Genomic DNA, 22,739 nt, shown 5'->3' with positions numbered 1-22,739 from the left:
AGTATAGGTTACCCACCAGGAAGTAAAACATCCTCCGCTATACCTTTAATCATTTATTTTTGGTAATCCAGTTCCTGTGCTAAAATAATCATTTGTTTCAATCTTTCATTCATTCATTCATTACCATAATGTAATCTGTCCTGGGAACATTCCCGCACTCATCCCGCAGCAACACAGTCTGCATCTACAAGTGACCTACAGGTTACGTGAAGGTGAATGTAGGTGGTCTGGTCTTCCAGTAATCGTAGATCCCATACTGATCCCAAATGATCTTGCTTTTAGGCTCCTCACCCTCACCCTCACCCTCACCCTCACCCTCACCCTCACTCATGACTCCAGAACCCACAACTTCATTTGATAAAGGTGATGATTATCTTCTTTTTTGCATTACTCTCTTGCAGTAAGTGTTTTATAGTCATTAACAAGTAAGAATTTTCAAGGTGATAAAAGCCGAAATCTTTTTAAAATCTTATTTGGAAGGTAAAAATACACATTGAAAAAGAGTATTAAAAAAATGAATCACAGATATCTATTATAGTACCTTTTATTGTTGACATGCAACCAATAAATTATGGCTAAGTCTAGTACAATATTTAATGTTAAATATCAGTTAAATAAAATTCAGTTCTAAGTAATATTTTAATATTTCATTAATGTTTATATTTAATTATTTCATATTTCATCTTTTTTTATTCATATCTGTACATAAATGTAACATTTTATCAAATGATCATTATCGTGTAGGGAACAGTTCTTTCACAACAACCTCACCCTCACGCACCTCCTCACAACAAGACACAGGTAACAGTGCATTTAACATTGTATTTCATGTTTTTATTCATATCTGTAAAGTATAAGATTTAATTTGATCAAAATATCATAATCCTGAAGGGACCAGTTCTACACTGAACCTGACTCTCACATCAAACTCACCCTCACGCACCCCCTCGCAACAACAAAACACAGGTAACAGTGCATGTAATGTTGTATTTCATGTTTTTAATTAATATATCTGTAAAAAAAAAAAAAAAAAAAGTGTTTATAAGATAAACCTTTAATTTGAACAAATGATCATTGTCATGAAGGGACCAATTCTACACCGAAAACGACTCTCACACCAACCTCACCCTCACACACCTCACAACCAAACACAGGTAACACGCGTTTAATGTTGTATTTCATGTTTTTATTCATATCTGTAAAGTATTTATAAGATTTAATTTGATCAAAATATCATAATCCTGAAGGGACCGGTACTACACTGAACCTGACTCTCACACCAACCTCACCCTCACGCACCCCCTCGCAACAACAAAACACAGGTAACAGTGCATTTAATGTTGTATTTCATGTTTTTAATTAATATATCTGTAAAAAAAAAAAAAAAAAGGGGAAAAAAAAGTGTTTATACGATAAACCTTTAATTTGAACAAATGATCATTGTCATGAAGGGACCAGTTCTACACCGAAAACGACTCTCACACCAACCTCACCCTCACACACCTCACAACCAAACACAGGTAACACGCGTTTAATGTTGTATTTCATGTTTTTATTCATATCTGTAAAGTATTTATAAGATTTAATTTGATCAAAATATCATAATCCTGAAGGGACCAGTTCTACACTGAACCTGACTCTCACATCAAACTCACCCTCACGCACCCCCTCACAACAACAAAACACAGGTAACAGTGCATGTAATGTTGTATTTCATGTTTTTAATTAATATATAAAAAAAAAAAAAAAGAGTTTATAAGATAAACCTTTAATTTGAACAAATGATCATTGTCATGAAGGGACCAATTCTACACCGAAAACGACTCTCACACCAACCTCACCCTCACGCACCTCCTCGCAACAACAAAACACAGGTAACACGCGTTTAACGTTGTATTTCATGTTTTTATTCATATCTGTAAAGTATTTATAAGATTTAATTTGATCAAAATATCATAATCCTGAAGGGACCAGTTCTACACTGAACCTGACTCTCACATCAAACTCACCCTCACGCACCTCCTTGCAACAACAAAACACAGGTAACAGTGCATGTAATGTTGTATTTCATGTTTTTAATTAATATATAAAAAAAAATATATAAAAAAAAAAAGAGTTTATAAGATAAACCTTTAATTTGAACAAATGATCATTGTCATGAAGGGACCAATTCTACACCGAAAACGACTCTCACACCAACCTCACCCTCACGCACCTCACACACCTCACAACCAAACACAGGTAACACGCGTTTAACGTTGTATTTCATGTTTTTATTCGTATCTGTAAAGTATTTATAAGATTTAATTTGATCAAAATATCATAATCATGAAGGGACCAGTTCTACACCGAAAACGACTCTCACACCAACCTCACCCTCACACACCTCACACACCTCACAACCAAACACAGGTAACACGCGTTTAACGTTGTATTTCATGTTTTTATTCGTATCTGTAAAGTATTTATAAGATTTAATTTGATCAAAATATCATAATCCTGAAGGGACCGGTACTACACTGAACCTGACTCTCACATCAAACTCACCCTCACGCACCCCCTCGCAACAACAAAACACAGGTAACAGTGCATGTAATGTTGTATTTCATGTTTTTAATTAATATATCTGAAAAAAAAATGAAAAAAAAAGTGTTTATAAGATAAACCTTTAATTTGAACAAATGATCATTGTCATGAAGGGACCAATTCTACACCGAAAACGACTCTCACACCAACCTCACCCTCACGCACCTCACAACCAAACACAGGTAACACGCGTTTAACGTTGTATTTCATTTTTTTATTCATATCTGTAAAGTATTTATAAGATTTAATTTGATCAAAATATCATAATCCTGAAGGGACCAATTCTACACCGAAAACGACTCTCACACCAACCTCACCCTCACACACCTCACAACCAAACACAGGTAACACGCGTTTAATGTTGTATTTCATGTTTTTAATTCATATATAAAAAAAAAGAAAAAAAAAGAAAAGTGTTTATAAGATAAACCTTTAATTTGAACAAATGATCATTGTCATGAAGAGACCAATTCTACACCGAAAACGACTCTCACACCAACCTCACCCTCACACACCTCACAACCAAACACAGGTAACACGCGTTTAACGTTGTATTTCATGTTTTTAATTCATATATAAAAAAAAAGAAAAAAAAAGAAAAGTGTTTATAAGATAAACCTTTAATTTGAACAAATGGTCATTGTCATGAAGAGACCAGTTCTACACCGAAAACGACTCTCACACCAACCTCACCCTCACACACCTCCTTGCAACAACCAAACACAGGTAACACGCGTTTAATGTTGTATTTCATGTTTTTAATTCATATATCTGAAAAAAAAGAAAAAAAAAAAGTGTTTATAAGATAAACCTTTAATTTGAACAAATGATCATTGTCATGAAGAGACCAGTTCTACACCGAAAACGACTCTCACACCAACCTCACCCTCACGCACCTCCTCGCAACAACAAAACACAGGTAACACGCGTTTAACGTTGTATTTCATGTTTGTATTCATATCTGTAAAGTATTTATAAGATTTAATTTGATCAAAATATCATAATCATGAAGAGACCAGTTCTACACCGAAAACGACTCTCACACCAACCTCACCCTCACGCACCTCCTCGCAACAACAAAACACAGGTAACACGCGTTTAACGTTGTATTTCATGTTTTTATTCATATCTGTAAAGTATTTATAAGATTTAATTTGATCAAAATATCATAATCCTGAAGGGACCGGTACTACACTGAACCTGACTCTCACACCAACCTCACCCTCACACACCTCACAACCAAACACAGGTAACACGCATTTAATGTTGTATTTCATGTTTTTAATTCATATATCTGTAAAAAAAAAAAAAAAAAAAAAGTGTTTATAAGATAAACCTTAAAATTGAACAAATGATCATTGTCATGAAGAGACCAGTACTACACCGAAAACGACTCTCACACCAACCTCACCCTCACGCACCCCCTCGCAACAACAAAACACAGGTAACAGTGCATGTAATGTTGTATTTCATGTTTTTAATTAATATATCTGTAGAAAAAAAAAGTGTTTATAAGATAAACCTTTAATTTGAACAAATGATCATTGTCATGAAGGGACCAATTCTACACCGAAAACGACTCTCACACCAACCTTACCCTCACACACCTCACAACCAAACACAGGTAACACGCGTTTAACGTTGTATTTCATGTTTTTATTCATATCTGTAAAGTATTTATAAGATTTAATTTGATCAAAATATCATAATCCTGAAGGGACCGGTACTACACTGAACCTGACTCTCACATCAAACTCACCCTCACGCACCCCCTCGCAACAACAAAACACAGGTAACAGTGCATGTAATGTTGTATTTCATGTTTTTAATTAATATATCTGTAAAAAAAAAGAAAAAAAAAGTGTTTATAAGATAAACCTTTAATTTGAACAAATGATCATTGTCATGAAGGGACCAATTCTACACCGAAAACGACTCTCACACCAACCTTACCCTCACACACCTCACAACCAAACACAGGTAACACGCGTTTAACGTTGTATTTCATTTTTTTATTCATATCTGTAAAGTATTTATAAGATTTAATTTGATCAAAATATCATAATCATGAAGGGACCAGTTCTACACCGAAAACGACTCTCACACCAACCTCACCCTCACGCACCTCCTCACAACCAAACACAGGTAACACGCGTTTAACGTTGTATTTCATGTTTTTATTCATATCTGTAAAGTATTTATAAGATTTAATTTGATCAAAATATCATAATCCTGAAGGGACCGGTACTACACTGAACCTGACTCTCACATCAAACTCACCCTCACGCACCTCCTCGCAACAACAAAACACAGGTAACAGTGCATGTAATGTTGTATTTCATGTTTTTAATTAATATATCTGTAAAAAAAAAAAAGTGTTTATAAGATAAACCTTTAATTTGAACAAATGATCATTGTCATGAAGGGACCAATTCTACACCGAAAACGACTCTCACACCAACCTCACCCTCACACACCTCACACACCTCACAACCAAACACAGGTAACACGCGTTTAACGTTGTATTTCATGTTTTTAATTAATATATCTGTAAAAAAAAAGAAAAAAAAAGTGTTTATAAGATAAACCTTTAATTTGAACGAATGATCATTGTCATGAAGGGACCAGTTCTACACCGAAAACGACTCTCACACCAACCTCACCCTCACACACCTCACAACCAAACACAGGTAACACGCGTTTAACGTTGTATTTCATTTTTTTATTCATATCTGTAAAGTATTTATAAGATTTAATTTGATCAAAATATCATAATCATGAAGGGACCGGTACTACACTGAACCTGACCCTCACATCAAGCTCACCCTCACGCACCCCCTCGCAACAAAAAAACACAGGTAACAGTGCATGTAATGTTGTATTTCATGTTTTTAATTAATATATAAAAAATAAAAGTGTTTATTAAGGCCCGTACACACCGGGACGAATTTCGCGCCCGATATTCGCCGACGTTTAACGCCTCGTGACTAAACAAAGGGCGCCAATGTGAGTGTGCACACCGACGCGAAAAACGCCACGCGTAAAAGCGTAATTTTTTTTTAAACGCCTCGGGTTCATTTTTTGGGTTTGACGCGCCGCGTCAAAAACTATCCGACCAATGAGATTGGTGCTTTTGCTCACGTGTCTGGAGCTTCTGAAGTTACAGTAAAACACAACTTGGGGGCGCTCAAACACAAAACGGTCTTGCCGAGCACACATACGTAACAGCGAAGAAGATATACGCCAAGTAGCGTCTACACTGCCCACAGACAGACACTGCCGGGAAGAAATAAGACGAGGAAGATGCAAGGCAAGATGAATGTAGAGCTGCTGGTCTCGTTGGTGTCGGAACATAAAGAACTATATGACAAACGCGACAGCGATTACAAAAATCTTGATAAAGAGAACTGTTACGGAGTGGTATTGCAGAGTATATACTGTTATGGAGTGGTATTGCAGAGTATATACTGTTATGGAGTGTTATTGTATTTCTGTTTTACATTAAGCGCCATCTAATGTCAGGGAATGAATTTGCATGTTCACTTGGCTCATCGTCAGCGAAAATCGCTTGGGTGTGAAAACAAAAAACGCGTTGAAAAACGCTGGCGAATAACGCGCGCCGATGTTCGTCCCGGTGTGTCCGGCCCTTAAGATAAACCTTTAATTTGAACAAATGATCATTGTCATGAAGAGACCAGTTCTACACCGAAAACGACTCTCACACCAACCTCACCCTCACGCACCTCCTCGCAACAACAAAACACAGGTAACACGCGTTTAACGTTGTATTTCATGTTTTTATTCATATCTGTAAAGTATTTATAAGATTTAATTTGATCAAAATATCATAATCCTGAAGGGACCGGTACTACACTGAACCTGACTCTCACACCAACCTCACCCTCACACACCTCACAACCAAACACAGGTAACACGCATTTAATGTTGTATTTCATGTTTTTAATTCATATATCTGTAAAAAAAAAAAAAAAAAAAAAAGTGTTTATAAGATAAACCTTAAAATTGAACAAATGATCATTGTCATGAAGAGACCAGTACTACACCGAAAACGACTCTCACACCAACCTCACCCTCACGCACCTCCTCGCAACAACAAAACACAGGTAACACGCGTTTAATGTTGTATTTCATGTTTTTAATTCATATATCTGTAAAAAAAAAAAAACGTTTATTAGATAAACCTCTAATTTGAACAAATGATCATTGTCATGAAGAGACCCGTTCTACACCGAAAACGACTCTCACACCAACCTCACCCTCACGCACCTCCTCGCAACAACAAAACACAGGTAACACGCGTTTAACGTTGTATTTCATGTTTTTATTCATATCTGTAAAGTATTTATAAGATTTAATTTGATCAAAATATCATAATCCTGAAGGGGCCGGTACTACACTGAACCTGACTCTCACACCAACCTCACCCTCACACACCTCACAACCAAACACAGGTAACACGCGTTTAACGTTGTATTTCATGTTTTTAATTCATATATAAAAAAAAAAGAAAAGTGTTTATAAGATAAACCTTTAATTTGAACAAATGATCATTGTCATGAAGAGACCAATTCTACACCGAAAACGACTCTCACACCAACCTCACCCTCACACACCTCACAACCAAACACAGGTAACACGCGTTTAACGTTGTATTTCATGTTTTTAATTCATATATAAAAAAAAAGAAAAAAAAAGAAAAGTGTTTATAAGATAAACCTTTAATTTGAACAAATGATCATTGTCATGAAGAGACCAGTACTACACCGAAAACGACTCTCACACCAACCTCACCCTCACGCACCTCCTCGCAACAACAAAACACAGGTAACACGCGTTTAACGTTGTATTTCATGTTTGTATTCATATCTGTAAAGTATTTATAAGATTTAATTTGATCAAAATATCATAATCATGAAGAGACCAGTTCTACACCGAAAACGACTCTCACACCAACCTCACCCTCACACACCTCCTTGCAACAACAAAACACAGGTAACACGCGTTTAATGTTGTATTTCATGTTTTTAATTAATATATCTGTAAAAAAAAAAAAAAAAAAAGTGTTTATAAGATAAACCTTTAATTTGAACAAATGATCATTGTCATGAAGAGACCAGTTCTACACCGAAAACGACTCTCACACCAACCTCACCCTCACGCACCTCCTCGCAACAACAAAACACAGGTAACACGCGTTTAACGTTGTATTTCATGTTTTTATTCATATCTGTAAAGTATTTATAAGATTTAATTTGATCAAAATATCATAATCCTGAAGGGACCAGTTCTACACTGAACCTGACTCTCACACCAACCTCACCCTCACACACCTCACAACCAAACACAGGTAACACGCGTTTAACGTTGTATTTCATGTTTTTAATTCATATATAAAAAAAAAGAAAAGTGTTTATAAGATAAACCTTTAATTTGAACAAATGATCATTGTCATGAAGAGACCCGTTCTACACCGAAAACGACTCTCACACCAACCTCACCCTCACGCACCTCACAACCAAACACAGGTAACACGCGTTTAACGTTGTATTTCATGTTTTTAATTCATATATCTGTAAAAAAAAAAAAAACGTTTATTAGATAAACCTTTAATTTGAACAAATGATCATTGTCATGAAGAGACCCGTTCTACACCGAAAACGACTCTCACACCAACCTCACCCTCACGCACCTCCTCGCAACAACAAAACACAGGTAACACGCGTTTAACGTTGTATTTCATGTTTTTATTCATATCTGTAAAGTATTTATAAGATTTAATTTGATCAAAATATCATAATCCTGAAGGGGCCGGTACTACACTGAACCTGACTCTCACACCAACCTCACCCTCACACACCTCACAACCAAAAACAGGTAACACGCGTTTAACGTTGTATTTCATGTTTTTAATTCATATATAAAAAAAAAGAAAAAAAAAGAAAAGTGTTTATAAGATAAACCTTTAATTTGAACAAATGATCATTGTCATGAAGAGACCAGTACTACACCGAAAACGACTCTCACACCAACCTCACCCTCACGCACCTCCTCGCAACAACCAAACACAGGTAACACGCGTTTAATGTTGTATTTCATGTTTTTAATTCATATATCTGTAAAAAAAAAGAAACGTTTATTAGATAAACCTTTAATTTGAACAAATGATCATTGTCATGAAGAGACCCGTTCTACACCGAAAACGACTCTCACACCAACCTCACCCTCACGCACCTCCTCGCAACAACAAAACACAGGTAACACGCGTTTAATGTTGTATTTCATGTTTTTATTCATATCTGTAAAGTATTTATAAGATTTAATTTGATCAAAATATCATAATCCTGAAGGGACCGGTACTACACTTAACCTGACTCTCACATCAACCTCACCCTCACGCACCTCCTTGCAACAACAAAACACAGGTAACACGCGTTTAATGTTGTATTTCATGTTTTTAATTCATATATCTGTAAAAAAAAAAAAAAAAAAGTGTTTATAAGATAAACCTTTAATTTGAACAAATGATCATTGTCATGAAGAGACCAGTTCTACACCGAAAACGACTCTCACACCAACCTCACCCTCACACACCTCCTTGCAACAACAAAACACAGGTAACATGCGTTTAATGTTGTATTTCATGTTTTTAATTCATATATCTGTGAAAAAAAAAAAAAAAAAAAAAAGTGTTTATAAGATAAACCTTTAATTTGAACAAATGATCATTGTCATGAAGAGACCAGTTCTACACCGAAAACGACTCTCACACCAACCTCACCCTCACGCACCTCACAACCAAACACAGGTAACACGCGTTTAATGTTGTATTTCATGTTTTTATTCATATCTGTAAAGTATTTATAAGATTTAATTTGATCAAAATATCATAATCATGAAGAGACCAGTTCTACACCGAAAACGACTCTCACACCAACCTCACCCTCACGCACCTCCTTGCAACAACAAAACACAGGTAACACGCGTTTAATGTTGTATTTCATGTTTTTATTCATATCTGTAAAGTATTTATAAGATTTAATTTGATCAAAATATCATAATCATGAAGAGACCAGTTCTACACCGAAAACGACTCTCACATCAACCTCACCCTCACACACCTCCTTGCAACAACAAAACACAGGTAACACGCGTTTAATGTTGTATTTCATGTTTTTAATTCATATATCTGTAAAAAAAAAAAAAAAAAAAAGTGTTTATAAGATAAACCTTTAATTTGAACAAATGGTCATTGTCATGAAGAGACCAGTTCTACACCAAAAACGACTCTCAAACCAAACTCACCCTCACACACCTCACAACCAAACACAGGTAACACGCGTTTAACGTTGTATTTCATGTTTTTATTCATATCTGTAAAGTATTTATAAGATTTAATTTGATCAAAATATCATAATTCTGAAGGGACCGGTACTACACTGAACCTGACTCTCACATCAACCTCACCCTCACGCACCTCCTTGCAACAACAAAACACAGGTAACAGTGCGTTTAACGTTGTATTTCATGTTTTTATTCATATCTGTAAAGTATTTATAAGATTTAATTTGATCAAAATATCATAATCATGAAGGGACCGGTACTACACTGAACCTGACTCTCAAACCAAACTCACCCTCACACACCCCCTTGCAACAACAAAACACAGGTAACACGCGTTTAACATCATATTTCAGGTTTTCATTCATATCTGTATTCTGTTATTAACTGAAAAATTTTCGGGAAAAAATCTGTGGACGCCTTGAATTTATTGGTTGAATGAGTCGTTTTGGATTTAGTGAATGAACACATTCAAAGTGATAGAACAAACTAGACTTTTGCCAAGTTTTTAAAACATCATTTAGAGAACCTAAACATATGAATGCATCAGGTTGCATTGTTTTTTTTTTGTTTTTTTGTTTTTTTTAACCATTCTTTTTTTGCATTGTGATAATATTATTACATTTAAATTTTTAGGTCAGATTTTTACAATAGAAATCTAGTATACTATGTTGGGTTACCACATGATGTGCAACATTCTTGCATCTCATACAGGACTGTGTAAAAGTATTTATATGATAAACATTTTATCTAATAACCATTATTATTTAGGGGATAATACTGAAGATAAAAACCAGACAAACACACCAATCTCACCCCCACCCACCACGCACCAACAAAACACCAGTTCCACTGCAGGTAACACTGTATTTAATATTACATTTATTTTCTTTTTTCACCAATTTATCAGTTTTTCTTCAGGTTATTATAATTAAATATAATGCCATATTGTTGAGTTGAGTTTGTGCATTTTGTAGTAATAATAATAAATAAATTATATATATATATATATAATAATCCTAAAGGATTATTAGGAACACCTGTTCAATTTCTCATTAATGCAATTATCTAATCAACCAATCACATGGCAGTTGCTTCAATGCATTTAGGGGTGTGGTCCTGGTCAAGACAATCTCCTGAACTCCAAACTTGAATGTCAGAATGGAAAAGAAAGGTGATTTAAGCAATTTTGAGCGTGGCATGGTTGTTGGTGCCAGACGGGCCGGTCTGAGTATTTCATAATCTGCTCAGTTACTGGGATTTTCACGCACAACAATTTCTAGGGTTTACAAAGAATGGTGTGAAAAGGGAAAAACATCCAGTATGCGGCAGTCCTGTGGGCGAAAATGCCTTGTTGATGCTAGAGGTCAGAGGAGAATGGGCCGACTGATTCAAGCTGATAGAAGAGCAACTTTGACTGAAATAACCACTCGTTACAACCGAGGTATGCAGCAAAGCATTTGTGAAGCCACAACACGCACAACCTTGAGGCGGATGGGCTACAACAGCAGAAGACCCCACCGGGTACCACTCATCTCCACTACAAATAGGAAAAAGAGGCTACAATTTGCACGAGCTCACCAAAATTGGACAGTTGAAGACTGGAAAAATGTTGCCTGGTCTGATGAGTCTCGATTTCTGTTGAGACATTCAGATGGTAGAGTCAGAATTTGGCGTAAACAGAATGAGAACATGGATCCATCATGCCTTGTTACCACTGTGCAGGCTGGTGGTGGTGGTGTAATGGTGTGGGGGATGTTTTCTTGGCACACTTTAGGCCCCTTAGTGCCAATTGGGCATCATTTAAATCATCGGTTCCCAACAGGGGGGTCGCGGCCCACAAGGGGGCCTCAGCGAGCTTTGTGGGGGGTCGCGTCATATTTTGAAAAGTTTTGAGCAATTTGCATTAAATAAAAGTCCTTAACTTTTTTCTGTTCAAAATGTATATAATGGGAGTTCATCATGAATCCATTTTCCAAACCGTGTTTTTGTCTTATCCTGAATCACTATGGTACACCTATAATAAGTGATTACATTGGGACTATTTTACCCTGGTTTGGATCGCTGCCGCTGCGGAGTAGCCCAGTACCTGCGTGACTCGTCATAGACGCACACAGAGAGAGAAGTAGTTCCGGCTACAATGTTCTTCCGAAAGACGCATTATTCTGTTAATAAACGCATGTTTGTTATCGCTCGCTATAGCGCCAAAAGCCTAAAAAATAAAGCCTCAAAAATAACATGCAAGTATTGAGGCCTCAGACACCAGTCATTTAGTAATAGCCTATATTCATTCTTTTTTTACCTACACACAAGTGTGAATACTGATATTTTTGTTATTGCATTTAAAATAGGGCAAATTTATAGGCTACTCCTAGGCTTACATTTTTAAATTACAAAGGGCCTACTAATGTTTTTGTTATTGTATTTTCAATATTATAGGCTATTATTTGTGCATAAACATATCTGTTTATAGTAAACATACCGTTTGTTTGAAAACAACATATTTTGTCATCCTTGCTGCAAGTTTACAAGAGCGAAAATATCATTAAATGTGAAGGGGGGCCCTAAAATATTCTTGGGAAAAAAGGGGTCTCAGACAAAAAAAGGTTGGGAACCACTGGTTTAAATGCCACGGCCTACCTGAGCATCGTTTCTGACCATGTCCATCCCTTTATGACCACCATGTACCCATCCTCTGATGGCTACTTCCAGCAGGATAATGCACCATGTCACAAAGCTCGAATCATCTCAAATTGGTTTCTTGAACATGACAATGAGTTCACTGTACTAAAATGGCCCCCACAGTCACCAGATCTCAACCCAATAGAGCATCTTTGGGATGTGGTGGAACGGGAGCTTCGTGCCCTGGATGTGCATCCCACAAATCTCCATCAACTGCAAGATGCTATCCTATCAATATGGGTCATTTCTAAAGAATGCTTTCAGCACCTTGTTGAATCAATGCCACGTAGAATTAAGGCAGTTCTGAAGGCGAAAGGGGGTCAAACACAGTATTAGTATGGTGTTCCTAATAATCCTTTAGGTGAGTGTATATGTATATAAAAGAATCTGGCACTAGATTGGGTCGCCGCTAATGTCCAACGTCCATATATTCCATACTGGAGTATTTATAAGATAAACATTTTATTGAATCTGTTTTTTTCTTCAGTCTATATCTTGAAAATCAGTTAGCATATTGTTGAGCTTATGCAGAGTATGTTGGGTCGCCATGTGATGTCCAACCTTCTTACATCTCATATATGACTCTGTAAAAGTATTTAGAAGATAAACGTTTTTTGATCAAATAACTATTATAATTTAGAGAACATTGCAGATTGTAAAAACCAGTCCTGTGCAACAACCTTACCTGCACTCAGCACCACGCAACAACACGCAACCAAACCCACTGCAGGTAACAGTGTATTTATCATGTTTTTATTCATTTACTAATTTGTCAATTTTTCTTTAGCCTAAGTCATATAAATAAGTTTGCATATTTTGCGCTTATAAGATAAACTTAATGTAACTATTATCATTTAGATGATTGTGTAAACCTGAATAAGACAGACAAAGTACTCTCACCCGCATGCAACACCTCACAACAACATACCACCATCACCACAGGTAACAGTGTAATATCCATGTGTTTGAGAAGTACATAAAGTAATACACAAATCATATCACAAAAACAGTTAACAAGGTAACAATTCAGAATCAGTGCTTATTCACTATAATTTAGCTATGCTGTATATTAATGCATTTATTTGTGTGAAGCAATAGAGTGAGCTAAATGAGTTTGCAGTACTTCAGTATCCTGGTCAGCGAGTTTTAACTCTTTTATTGTCACTTACCACCTCAACAACATTCAGGGAACGTGACCACCTCACCTGCAAACACCACCTCACCTGCAAACACCACCTCACCTGCAAACACCACCACTCAATCCAGCTCTACCTCACCCCCACTCATCAGCGGTACCACCATGGGTAACACCACGCTATCTGTGCACTCTGTACAAATCATTACTGCTTATTGTGATCAAATTCCATTATTAACCTGTAAATATGTGCTTTTCTCAGATACCACACCAAAAGACCAAACGAAATGTGAGTGTTTGTTTATTGCACCTGTTGTATGAAGTCAGCTGTGATTGTGTTGTTCAGGACATATAGTTATCAATTTGTGAATGTTCCTACACACTTTCACACAGGTTATTACAACCTTACGATTAGAGGAGCTGGAGAAAAAATTCACGTGGTGAATATCAAGGGCCTCCCTAACCAAATGTACACAGTCACCTTGATGAATAATAACAGTACAAGGGAGATCAGAAAAGCATCTAACATTGCTGCTGTTGAAATACTGTCTGAATGGTTAAAACCATGCACTAATTACACTGTCAGTGTAAATGACTGCGAACCCAACGGAGACCTGACTTTTACTTCCAGTGGTAAGTGTTTTATACTGGCAGTTAAAACATCAGATGGGACATACTGTACACTGACCTCAAAAAAATATTTTAATGTCTCTGATTCCTTGTAAATTCTTTATTTCTTTTTAGTCAATGAAAATAGAAGCCATTCTGCAAAACTTGTGGATGAAAAGAAAGTGTGTTTTGAGGATGACAACTGGAATCTGTCAAAATGTTTTAATATAACAGAAATAAATTCCTGCGAAAAATTGCCCATTCGCTTTCAACTTGACACATGCAACTACACAATGAACGTCCACATTCCCCCAGGTGAGAATTTGATCAATTAAACAGAAAATAAATAAACTATAATTTTGTATTTGGCTTTCAAGAGTATGTGTTAGAGTACATTTATATACAAATGTATTATTTTTGTTTGTGTATTTGATAATTATGATTACTTAACATTTACATTATGTATTTACATTACAATAACTCTTCCATGGAAAAAAATGCATTATGATATAGATAGAAAGATACAAGTTTGTAGCTACATGATTGACACTAGTGAATGGGGGAGAAACTTCTTATTTTAATTAACTTAATGTGTGTTGTTGCTGTTGTTTTAGTCAAACCTGAGATAACCTTCATTAAAACGATTCCCACTAAGTTTATGTGGAGTAATAAACTTGGAAAATGTCAAGATAGTGAATTGCAGGTCGAGTGCACTGGTAAGTAATGGCAGTGTTTGTTAAAAAAAAAAAAAATCTTTTTTTTTATGCTGCTAATGAATAATGTATTTAAAAGAAAAGCATATTCACATTGATGCATAAACACTAAATATTGAGTTTTCTCTTTCTACTTTTTCAGACGAATCTAATAATTCCATGAAACATGGTTTGAATGCCATTGTGTTTTTGGTACCTTCCAAAATGTACAACTGCACTGGAAAATACACACATAAAAATATGTTAATTGCAAGCAATCAAAACCTAATTAACATCAGTTGTGGTGAGTTGCTGACTATGGCTCCCCACACCTGCAAATATTTCACAATAATGCTATGACTTACAAAACATTATACTGTATTTGCTTTATTAATTTTATTTATGTTGCTGTTTCTTCAACTATGGTCCCTGTGGATTTATAAAACACTAGTTTACTAGTTTATTTTATGTGTACACTAACAATTCCAGACAGTGTATACATGCATAAAAGAGAATCCTGTTATTTTATAAAGTATATTTTTCTTAAAGTCATGATCATTTCCACCACATGTCAAACTGTGTGTTTAATAGCATTCTGTTGTGGAAGTGACATTTTAGGCGTTTTAAATTTTTTTGCTATAAAATGTCCAACTGTCTTGCAAAGGATAATTTCACAGCTAGCATTTTATGCATCCAAAATACACACAATAAAATAATATTTTCATATTATTTTGCATAATTTGGTGAAATTGTAGCTTGACTGGAAATGATGCACAATAAAAATTTATTCTTTGCAAGAGAGATATTTTTTTATTTTTTATATATATATAATATCACATATTAAGCTCTTCTCTGAAACTGTTGTCTAGTTGGTAAACGATGCGCAAGTTTATAACAAAATCTATACATTTTCTACCACATTTGAAAATAAATGTTGAAGGCATGAAAAAACAATAGTCAATTTTTTTGGGTGATTTACAAATAAACAAAAAAATAAATTCTGTAAACATCTGGGTCATAAAGTGCCCTTAGTTGAAGAAATGTCCAGATACATATGTCACAGTCTCATGCTTTATGTTTTGTTTTGATCCTGAATTCTGTTTTCTCTTTTACAGATTTTAAAAACGAAACTAAAGTACTTTCAATTACCAACAACTCAATTAAGATCAGTTGGGAATTTTCCCCTGGAGAAAATTGCTCTGGCATTAAATTACAATTTTCAGGCAATTGTGGAAACGGTAGTTATAAACCTTTTTTTCCCCTATAGTACCAATTCAGTATCACTGAAATTAGATTTTGAAATGATGTTTAACGGAATTGTCACTCACAAATAAAAATCCTATAATTGTTTACTCACACCAAATAAATAAATGCTGCAGTTTTGTTTGTGGAACACTATCCATTTAAATATTCTGAGGACTTCAATACATTTATCAATCAGTTAACTTGATAGTGTACATGTCTTCCTTTTACCTTTTCAGACACCCACACCCAGACCCTGAAACCTGACCCATCCAATTCCACAATCTATGAAACTAAAGAATTACATCCATATAGAGACTACACATGCAAAATTATAGCCAAAACAAGCCAAGGTCCCCTTGTTTATAACATCTCTCATCGCATAAAAACACTTTCTCACAGTAAGTGTAACATTTTTAAATATTTATTTCATAATTTGAGCTTCTGGATATTTATATGTAAAGAAACATACAGTTTATATGCAGGTTTATGTCCTACATAATGTAAACTATATTAGAAAGTGTGATGCCAAAAAAAGAAGACCAAAACGTCACAAAATATGACAGATTACTGCCTGTTATGTGAGCGACCCCTTTTTTTCAATTATTAATATATTATTTGATTATCCAGTGTTAGTCGTCACTAACAGTGCTTTCTTGATATATTTTGCCCTGATTGAAAGAAATGTTATGTGTTGTTTCAGAAAATAGATCATACTATGTATTTTTGCTATTAATGCTTACATCATATTTACGAATCCAATTATTGTTTATTTTGGGGTTTTATGACTGCTTTGGGGTTTTATCTTGTAGTTCAACAGATTATTGGATTTCCTGGAAGTACCAATAACGGGCAATTTTTTAAATCCATAACTGGAGAAATGTCATAGAGAATATAATCTAATCGGAAATAAAGACATCTTATCAAATTATACATTTTCCATCACATACACACTGTTCTTTTTCTGTATTTTAATAGATCCCAGTTTTAGACAGAATGCGGTAGGCCTTCATGAAAAATCTCACAATAATTTTACTCTGGACTGCACGACCTGGCCACTCGAGTGGAATGGACCTAAAGGAAAATATAGAGCTGAAATCATGAATAACGAAGCATCTGAAAAAAACATAAGCAACCAAGACAATTGTTTGTTTAAATTTGACGATCTTTACTACCTCACAAATTATAAGTTTAAGGTATTTATTTATTTTTTGCTGCAGCCTGAATGACATTTACAATGTTTTAATTTGTGTTTCACATTTATTCATTCATTTATTCATTCAATTAAATTCAGATTACAGCCAAAAATGGTAACGGTAACGAGACCACTGTTACAATTACCCGATCCACTAGGTGTAAGAACAACCTTTTCTTACTTTTACATATCTATAATATTATTTGCTTTTTTAGATATGTTATCAAATAAAATTAAAACATAAAAAGTATTAATTTGTTTACGATAACAAAATGTTATAAATATAGTTACATGGGCAGAATAACTAAAGTGGTGTGTTCCCCTCTCAGATAATGATAAGGCTGTCATCGGATTCTTGACGTTCCTCATCGTTGTGACGTCACTTGCCCTCCTTTTTGTGTTGTACAAAATTTTCCTGCTCAAAAGAAAACGGTCAGTTATCAAATGTATTATTTTCGATTGATATAAAATCATTATAGTATCAACATTAGCATAAATATGAATCTGTTTACGATGGGATTTCTTACTACAGGAAACCTGAAGATGAAGAGATTCTTCTCACACGTATGTTATTAGCTCCTATCAAAGTCAATTCAGTGTATTTTGAAAGAATTGTTTTGTGAATAACTTTTTGGTTTTCTTTCTCCTCTCATAGAACCCCTGCGTCCAGTTGAGCCCATCTACAGAGACAATTTAATCGAGGCTTACAAGACCAAGATCGCAGATGAGAGTCGTCTGTTTATGGATGAGTTTCAGGTGATTCTTTATATGATAAATCTATAGTATCTGCTACTTCTGTTTAAATATACTGAGAAATGCATTCAGATTCTGCTTCTCCTCAGAGCATTCCCCGAATTTTCTCCAATTACACCATCAAAGAGGCAAAGAAACAGGAAAACCACTCCAAGAACCGCTATGTTGACATTCTGCCATGTAAATATCACTCAAATATTCATAAAAACATCTATTACCCACAATTCCTTGAGTAGTTTTCAGTCTGAGAATTTATTGTTTTATGCATGGATTTGCAGATGACTATAATCGCGTTCCTATCTTAACTGGAGGTGATCGTGACTACATCAATGCCAGCTTTATCGAGGTGATGTCATATAAACACACATATTTCAAGAATCACTTTCACAATTTCTGAGTTTATGATTTATAAAATTCTTTCTTCTTCCCATACAGGGATATCGAGAGCCAAAGAAATACATTGCAGCCCAAGGTATAAATCCTCTTATTAAAAAAAATTGTAAATGGTGATCATTCTAGATTGTGATTTGCTGAGGCCCATTCAAAGCGGCCAATGAACGCTCACTTTGACCCAACATTCAATATCACTTTTGCTTGGCAAACATAAAATACAGCGATTCCCACAATTTAGATTATTAAATGTAACAATTAACTGCCATATGAAGTTTAAATAATAGCTGCATTTCATTTTTGTTGGACGTATTTTCCAGGACCCAAGGATGAGACTGTTGATGATTTCTGGCGAATGGTTTGGGAGCAAAAGTCATCCATTATTGTCATGGTCACCCGTTGTGAGGAAGGAAACAAGGTAAGTGCTTGTGTTTGGTCTAGTGTTTTTTAATTACTATTATAGTATTTATTAATATTTTTATTTTCATTTTAGTTACTTTTTTTTTTTTTTTTCTTTACATATTTTACTTTAGTTTTAGCTTTAATTTTAGTACTTAAAAGTGAATATTTATTTATTTATTCATTCATTCAGTTACCAAGACAACATTTCTAATAATCTAATATTTATATTTTATTTCAGCTTTTGCTTCAGTCTCAGTTTATTTCTGATTGACATTGTTTTTTATCATCAATCTTCATCATAGAGACCCTGAAAGTGAATTATTTCCACTGACTGCTGCTTGTTTGTCCTCTCAGATCAAATGCGCTCAGTACTGGCCATCTCTGGACAGAGAGACTGAGATTTTTGAAGATTTTGTCGTGAAAATCCGAGCTGAGGAACACTGCCCTGATTATATCATTCGCAATCTGGTCCTGGCCAATGTAAGTGTGTGCGGTTTGGTCATTCTTACATGCTTTATTCAGACGGTTTTAACTTAATAAAGTGTGTATGTGTGTGTGTACAGAAGCGAGAGAAAGCCGCAGAAAGAGAGGTCACTCATATCCAGTTCATCAGCTGGCCTGACCACGGAGTGCCCCAAGACCCCAGCCTGCTTCTGAAGCTCAGGAGAAGAGTCAACTCCTTCAAGAACTTCTTCAGCGGGCCTATCGTGATCCACTGCAGGTAAGACGGGACCGTAGACATTACTACCTATTAAAAAGGTATTTGTCTAAAGGGTCAGTTGGAGTTGACGAATGTTGGCGTATCATCTATAGTGCAGGTGTTGGCCGCACAGGAACGTATATTGGCATTGACGCAATGATTGAAAGTCTCGAGGCGGAGGGAAGAGTGGACATCTATGGATATGTAGCAAAACTACGTCGCCAGCGTTGCCTCATGGTTCAAGTGGAGGTGAGTGAGACTGCAGGGGGGGAGGAGTGATATTAAAAACAAAAAACTCAATTTGGTCATATTAATTTTAAAACTAAATGATAAACCTAACTTGGGCTAAATATTTAGAGAACATGCAAAAATTACATTTTGATTTATACAGTATCTAAGTTTTATATTTTAAATTCATTCATTTGGGTAAGTTCAAAAAAAAATAAACCCTCATTCTCATGTTGTTCCAAACCTGTAATACTTTCGTTCATCTTTGGAACACAAATGAAGATATTTTTTTATGAAATCTGAGACATTTCTGTCCCTTTTTTGACAGTCTGCGCAACTACCACTTTGACGATTGGTTCTTGCAGAAGCTCAAACGTGCTGCGTAACACGAGAATGAACCTCATTGGTTCTTGCAGAAGTTTAAACGTGCTGCGTAACACGAGAATGAACCTCATTGGTTCTTTCAGAAGTTCAAACGTGCTGCGTAACACGAGAATGAACCTCATTGGTTCTTGCTGAAGCTCAAACGTGCTGCGTAACACGAGAATGAACCTCATTGGTTCTTGCAGAAGTTTAAACGTGCTGCGTAACACGAGAATGAACCTCATTGGTTCTTGCAGAAGCTCAAACGTGCTGCGTAACACGAGAATGAACCTCATTGGTTCTTCCAGAAGTTCAAACGTGCTGCGTAACACGAGAATGAACCTCATTGGTTCTTGCAGAAGCTCAAACGTGCTGCGTAACACGAGAATGAACCTCATTGGTTCTTCCAGAAGTTCAAACGTGCTGCGTAACACGAGAATGAACCTCATTGGTTCTTGCAGAAGCTCAAACGTGCTGCGTAACACGAGAATGAACCTCATTGGTTCTTGCAGAAGCTCAAACGTGCTGCGTAACACGAGAATGAACCTCATTGGTTCTTGCAGAAGCTCAAACGTGCTGCGTAACACGAGAATGAACCTCATTGGTTCTTGCAGAAGCTCAAACGTGCTGCGTAACACGAGAATGAACCTCATTGGTTCTTGCAGAAGTTTAAACGTGCTGCGTAACACGAGAATGAACCTCATTGGTTCTTGCAGAAGCTCAAACGTGCTGCGTAACACGAGAATGAACCTCATTGGTTCTTGCAGAAGTTTAAACGTGCTGCGTAACACGAGAATGAACCTCATTGGTTCTTCCAGAAGTTCAAACGTGCTGCGTAACACGAGAATGAACCTCATTGGTTCTTGCAGAAGCTCAAACGTGCTGCGTAACACGAGAATGAACCTCATTGGTTCTTCCAGAAGCTCAAACGTGCTGCGTAACACGAGAATGAACCTCATTGGTTCTTGCAGAAGTTTAAACGTGCTGCGTAACACGAGAATGAACCTCATTGGTTCTTCCAGAAGTTCAAACGTGCTGCGTAACACGAGAATGAACCTCATTGGTTCTTCCAGAAGCTCAAACGTGCTGCATAACACGAGAATTAACCTCATTGGTTCTTCCAGAAGCTCAAACGTGCTGCGTAACACGAGAATGAACCTCATTGGTTCTTGCAGAAGCTCAAACGTGCTGCATACCACAATAATGAACCTCATTGGTTCTTGCTGAAGCTCAAACGTGCTGCATAACACGAGAATGAACCTCATTGGTTCTTGCAGAAGCTCAAACGTGCTGCATAACACGAGAATGAACCTCATTGGTTCTTGCAGAAGCTCAAACGTGCTGCATAACACGAGAATGAACCTCATTGGTTCTTGCAGAAGCTCAAACGTGCTGCATAACACGAGAATGAACCTCATTGGTTCTTGCAGAAGCTCAAACGTGCTGCGTAAAACGAGAATGAACCTCATTGGTTCTTCCAGAAGCTCAAACGTGCTGCATAACACGAGAATTAACCTCATTGGTTCTTGCTGAAGCTCAAACGTGCTGCATAACACGAGAATGAACCTCATTGGTTCTTGCAGAAGCTCAAACGTGCTGCATAACACGAGAATGAACCTCATTGGTTCTTGCAGAAGCTCAAACGTGCTGCATAACACGAGAATGAACCTCATTGGTTCTTGCAGAAGCTCAAACGTGCTGCATAACACGAGAATGAACCTCATTGGTTCTTGCAGAAGCTCAAACGTGCTGCGTAAAACGAGAATGAACCTCATTGGTTCTTGCAGAAGCTCAAACGTGCTGCATAACACGAGAATGAACCTCATTGGTTCTTGCAGAAGCTCAAACGTGCTGCGTAAAACGAGAATGAACCTCATTGGTTCTTGCAGAAGCTCAAACGTGCTGCGTAACACGAGAATGAACCTCATTGGTTCTTGCAGAAGTTTAAACGAGCTACGTAACACGAGAATGAACCTCATTGGTTCTAGCTGAAGCTCAAACGTGCTGCGTAACACGAGATGAACGAAAGTCTTACGGGTTTGGAACGACATGAGGGTGAGTAATAGCAGAATTTCAATGTTTGGGTGAACTAACCCTTAAGCATTTAAAATGTTTTGCTTTACAAAAATATTCATTACGCCATAAAAACATACACGTTTGCTTATTTTCATTTTTATTTTTATTTTTTATAAAGAAATATAAGTCTGGCCAAATGTTTTATATTTTTATTTTTAAACATGATTTATTTTACACTTCAAAAATATCTATTAAACCATACATATCAGTTAAGTCTGGCAAAATTGGATTGTTTTGGTGACAAAATCTGACAAAAAAAATATTTTGTAGCACCCTTTGCTTTACATTTGGTTAATTGATATTTAAGTGTGTGTGTTGTTGATTGTT

The 22,739-nt window shown here is 36.0% G+C and overlaps 2 protein-coding genes and 5 long non-coding RNA genes across 8 annotated transcripts in view; 1 reads left to right on the top strand and 6 right to left on the bottom strand.

Annotated features, from left to right (window-relative positions):
* Positions 1-22,739, top strand: part of ptprc (protein tyrosine phosphatase receptor type C) — a 37,112-nt gene that overhangs the window by 10,051 nt on the left and 4,322 nt on the right. The window contains exons 9-65 of the mRNA XM_082139799.1: positions 283-363; positions 745-801; positions 892-966; positions 1,086-1,154; positions 1,248-1,322; positions 1,452-1,520; positions 1,614-1,688; positions 1,800-1,874; positions 1,968-2,042; positions 2,335-2,412; positions 2,506-2,580; positions 3,956-4,030; positions 4,142-4,210; positions 4,304-4,378; positions 4,498-4,566; positions 4,660-4,731; positions 4,825-4,899; positions 5,012-5,089; positions 5,208-5,276; positions 6,446-6,514; positions 6,822-6,896; positions 7,525-7,599; positions 7,718-7,792; positions 8,064-8,132; positions 8,245-8,319; positions 8,787-8,861; positions 8,955-9,029; positions 9,147-9,221; positions 9,344-9,412; positions 9,506-9,580; positions 9,674-9,748; positions 9,868-9,936; positions 10,030-10,104; positions 10,199-10,273; positions 10,717-10,803; positions 13,268-13,357; positions 13,486-13,569; positions 13,815-13,931; positions 14,025-14,051; positions 14,156-14,395; positions 14,507-14,686; positions 14,986-15,087; positions 15,227-15,367; positions 16,179-16,301; positions 16,545-16,706; positions 17,284-17,501; positions 17,600-17,660; positions 17,830-17,932; positions 18,033-18,064; positions 18,156-18,256; positions 18,343-18,433; positions 18,532-18,599; positions 18,689-18,725; positions 18,964-19,061; positions 19,400-19,525; positions 19,609-19,766; positions 19,859-19,994. Of these exons, the coding sequence (XP_081995925.1) occupies positions 283-363; positions 745-801; positions 892-966; positions 1,086-1,154; positions 1,248-1,322; positions 1,452-1,520; positions 1,614-1,688; positions 1,800-1,874; positions 1,968-2,042; positions 2,335-2,412; positions 2,506-2,580; positions 3,956-4,030; positions 4,142-4,210; positions 4,304-4,378; positions 4,498-4,566; positions 4,660-4,731; positions 4,825-4,899; positions 5,012-5,089; positions 5,208-5,276; positions 6,446-6,514; positions 6,822-6,896; positions 7,525-7,599; positions 7,718-7,792; positions 8,064-8,132; positions 8,245-8,319; positions 8,787-8,861; positions 8,955-9,029; positions 9,147-9,221; positions 9,344-9,412; positions 9,506-9,580; positions 9,674-9,748; positions 9,868-9,936; positions 10,030-10,104; positions 10,199-10,273; positions 10,717-10,803; positions 13,268-13,357; positions 13,486-13,569; positions 13,815-13,931; positions 14,025-14,051; positions 14,156-14,395; positions 14,507-14,686; positions 14,986-15,087; positions 15,227-15,367; positions 16,179-16,301; positions 16,545-16,706; positions 17,284-17,501; positions 17,600-17,660; positions 17,830-17,932; positions 18,033-18,064; positions 18,156-18,256; positions 18,343-18,433; positions 18,532-18,599; positions 18,689-18,725; positions 18,964-19,061; positions 19,400-19,525; positions 19,609-19,766; positions 19,859-19,994 (5,069 nt within the window). The remainder of the gene's footprint in view (positions 1-282; positions 364-744; positions 802-891; positions 967-1,085; positions 1,155-1,247; positions 1,323-1,451; positions 1,521-1,613; positions 1,689-1,799; positions 1,875-1,967; positions 2,043-2,334; positions 2,413-2,505; positions 2,581-3,955; positions 4,031-4,141; positions 4,211-4,303; positions 4,379-4,497; positions 4,567-4,659; positions 4,732-4,824; positions 4,900-5,011; positions 5,090-5,207; positions 5,277-6,445; positions 6,515-6,821; positions 6,897-7,524; positions 7,600-7,717; positions 7,793-8,063; positions 8,133-8,244; positions 8,320-8,786; positions 8,862-8,954; positions 9,030-9,146; positions 9,222-9,343; positions 9,413-9,505; positions 9,581-9,673; positions 9,749-9,867; positions 9,937-10,029; positions 10,105-10,198; positions 10,274-10,716; positions 10,804-13,267; positions 13,358-13,485; positions 13,570-13,814; positions 13,932-14,024; positions 14,052-14,155; positions 14,396-14,506; positions 14,687-14,985; positions 15,088-15,226; positions 15,368-16,178; positions 16,302-16,544; positions 16,707-17,283; positions 17,502-17,599; positions 17,661-17,829; positions 17,933-18,032; positions 18,065-18,155; positions 18,257-18,342; positions 18,434-18,531; positions 18,600-18,688; positions 18,726-18,963; positions 19,062-19,399; positions 19,526-19,608; positions 19,767-19,858; positions 19,995-22,739) is intronic.
* On the bottom strand, positions 1,375-2,073 carry LOC309476767. The gene is made up of 2 exons (XR_014198349.1): positions 2,020-2,073; positions 1,375-1,503 (listed from the first exon to the last, which is right to left on the bottom strand). It is a non-coding gene; the product is annotated as an uncharacterized lncRNA (long non-coding RNA).
* LOC309476756 lies at positions 3,680-4,731 on the bottom strand. Its single transcript, XR_014198339.1, has 3 exons — positions 4,712-4,731; positions 3,993-4,549; positions 3,680-3,803 (listed from the first exon to the last, which is right to left on the bottom strand). It is a non-coding gene; the product is annotated as an uncharacterized lncRNA (long non-coding RNA).
* LOC309476749 lies at positions 6,537-7,104 on the bottom strand. The gene is made up of 3 exons (XR_014198332.1): positions 7,027-7,104; positions 6,789-6,858; positions 6,537-6,602 (listed from the first exon to the last, which is right to left on the bottom strand). It is a non-coding gene; the product is annotated as an uncharacterized lncRNA (long non-coding RNA).
* LOC309476764 lies at positions 7,628-7,988 on the bottom strand. Its single transcript, XR_014198346.1, has 2 exons — positions 7,923-7,988; positions 7,628-7,754 (listed from the first exon to the last, which is right to left on the bottom strand). It is a non-coding gene; the product is annotated as an uncharacterized lncRNA (long non-coding RNA).
* LOC309476760 lies at positions 9,272-9,758 on the bottom strand. The gene is made up of 2 exons (XR_014198343.1): positions 9,711-9,758; positions 9,272-9,380 (listed from the first exon to the last, which is right to left on the bottom strand). It is a non-coding gene; the product is annotated as an uncharacterized lncRNA (long non-coding RNA).
* LOC309476685 (uncharacterized protein) lies at positions 20,001-22,737 on the bottom strand. Of its 2 annotated transcripts, none has more exons than XM_082139834.1 (2): positions 20,679-22,737; positions 20,001-20,627 (listed from the first exon to the last, which is right to left on the bottom strand). In XM_082139834.1, exons 1-2 carry the CDS (start codon positions 22,385-22,387, stop codon positions 20,264-20,266), a joined length of 2,073 nt encoding a protein of 690 aa, XP_081995960.1. In that variant the 5' UTR covers positions 22,388-22,737; the 3' UTR covers positions 20,001-20,263. The 2 variants fall into 2 exon arrangements, with proteins under 2 accessions (XP_081995960.1, XP_081995961.1); XM_082139835.1 differs by having other exon boundaries at positions 20,001-21,392; positions 21,699-22,737.

This window comes from Leuciscus leuciscus (assembly GCF_965113295.1).
Source record: "Leuciscus leuciscus genome assembly, chromosome: 15".
NCBI lineage: Eukaryota > Metazoa > Chordata > Actinopteri > Cypriniformes > Leuciscidae > Leuciscus > Leuciscus leuciscus.
The sequence above is the reverse complement of the archived record's forward strand: the minus strand, read 5'-3'. Positions and strand labels throughout refer to the sequence as shown.

Bases quoted from the DNA above. Each gene is read 5' to 3' on its own strand.
- LOC309476685 (XM_082139834.1), bottom strand. From the start codon at position 22,387: ATGTCGTTCCAAACCCGTAAGACTTTCGTTCATCTCGTGTTACGCAGC. The intron at 20,628-20,678 runs GTTCATTCTCGT...AGAACCAATGAG, and splicing joins CTTCTGCAAGAACCAATGAG to GTTCATTCTCGTGTTACGCA.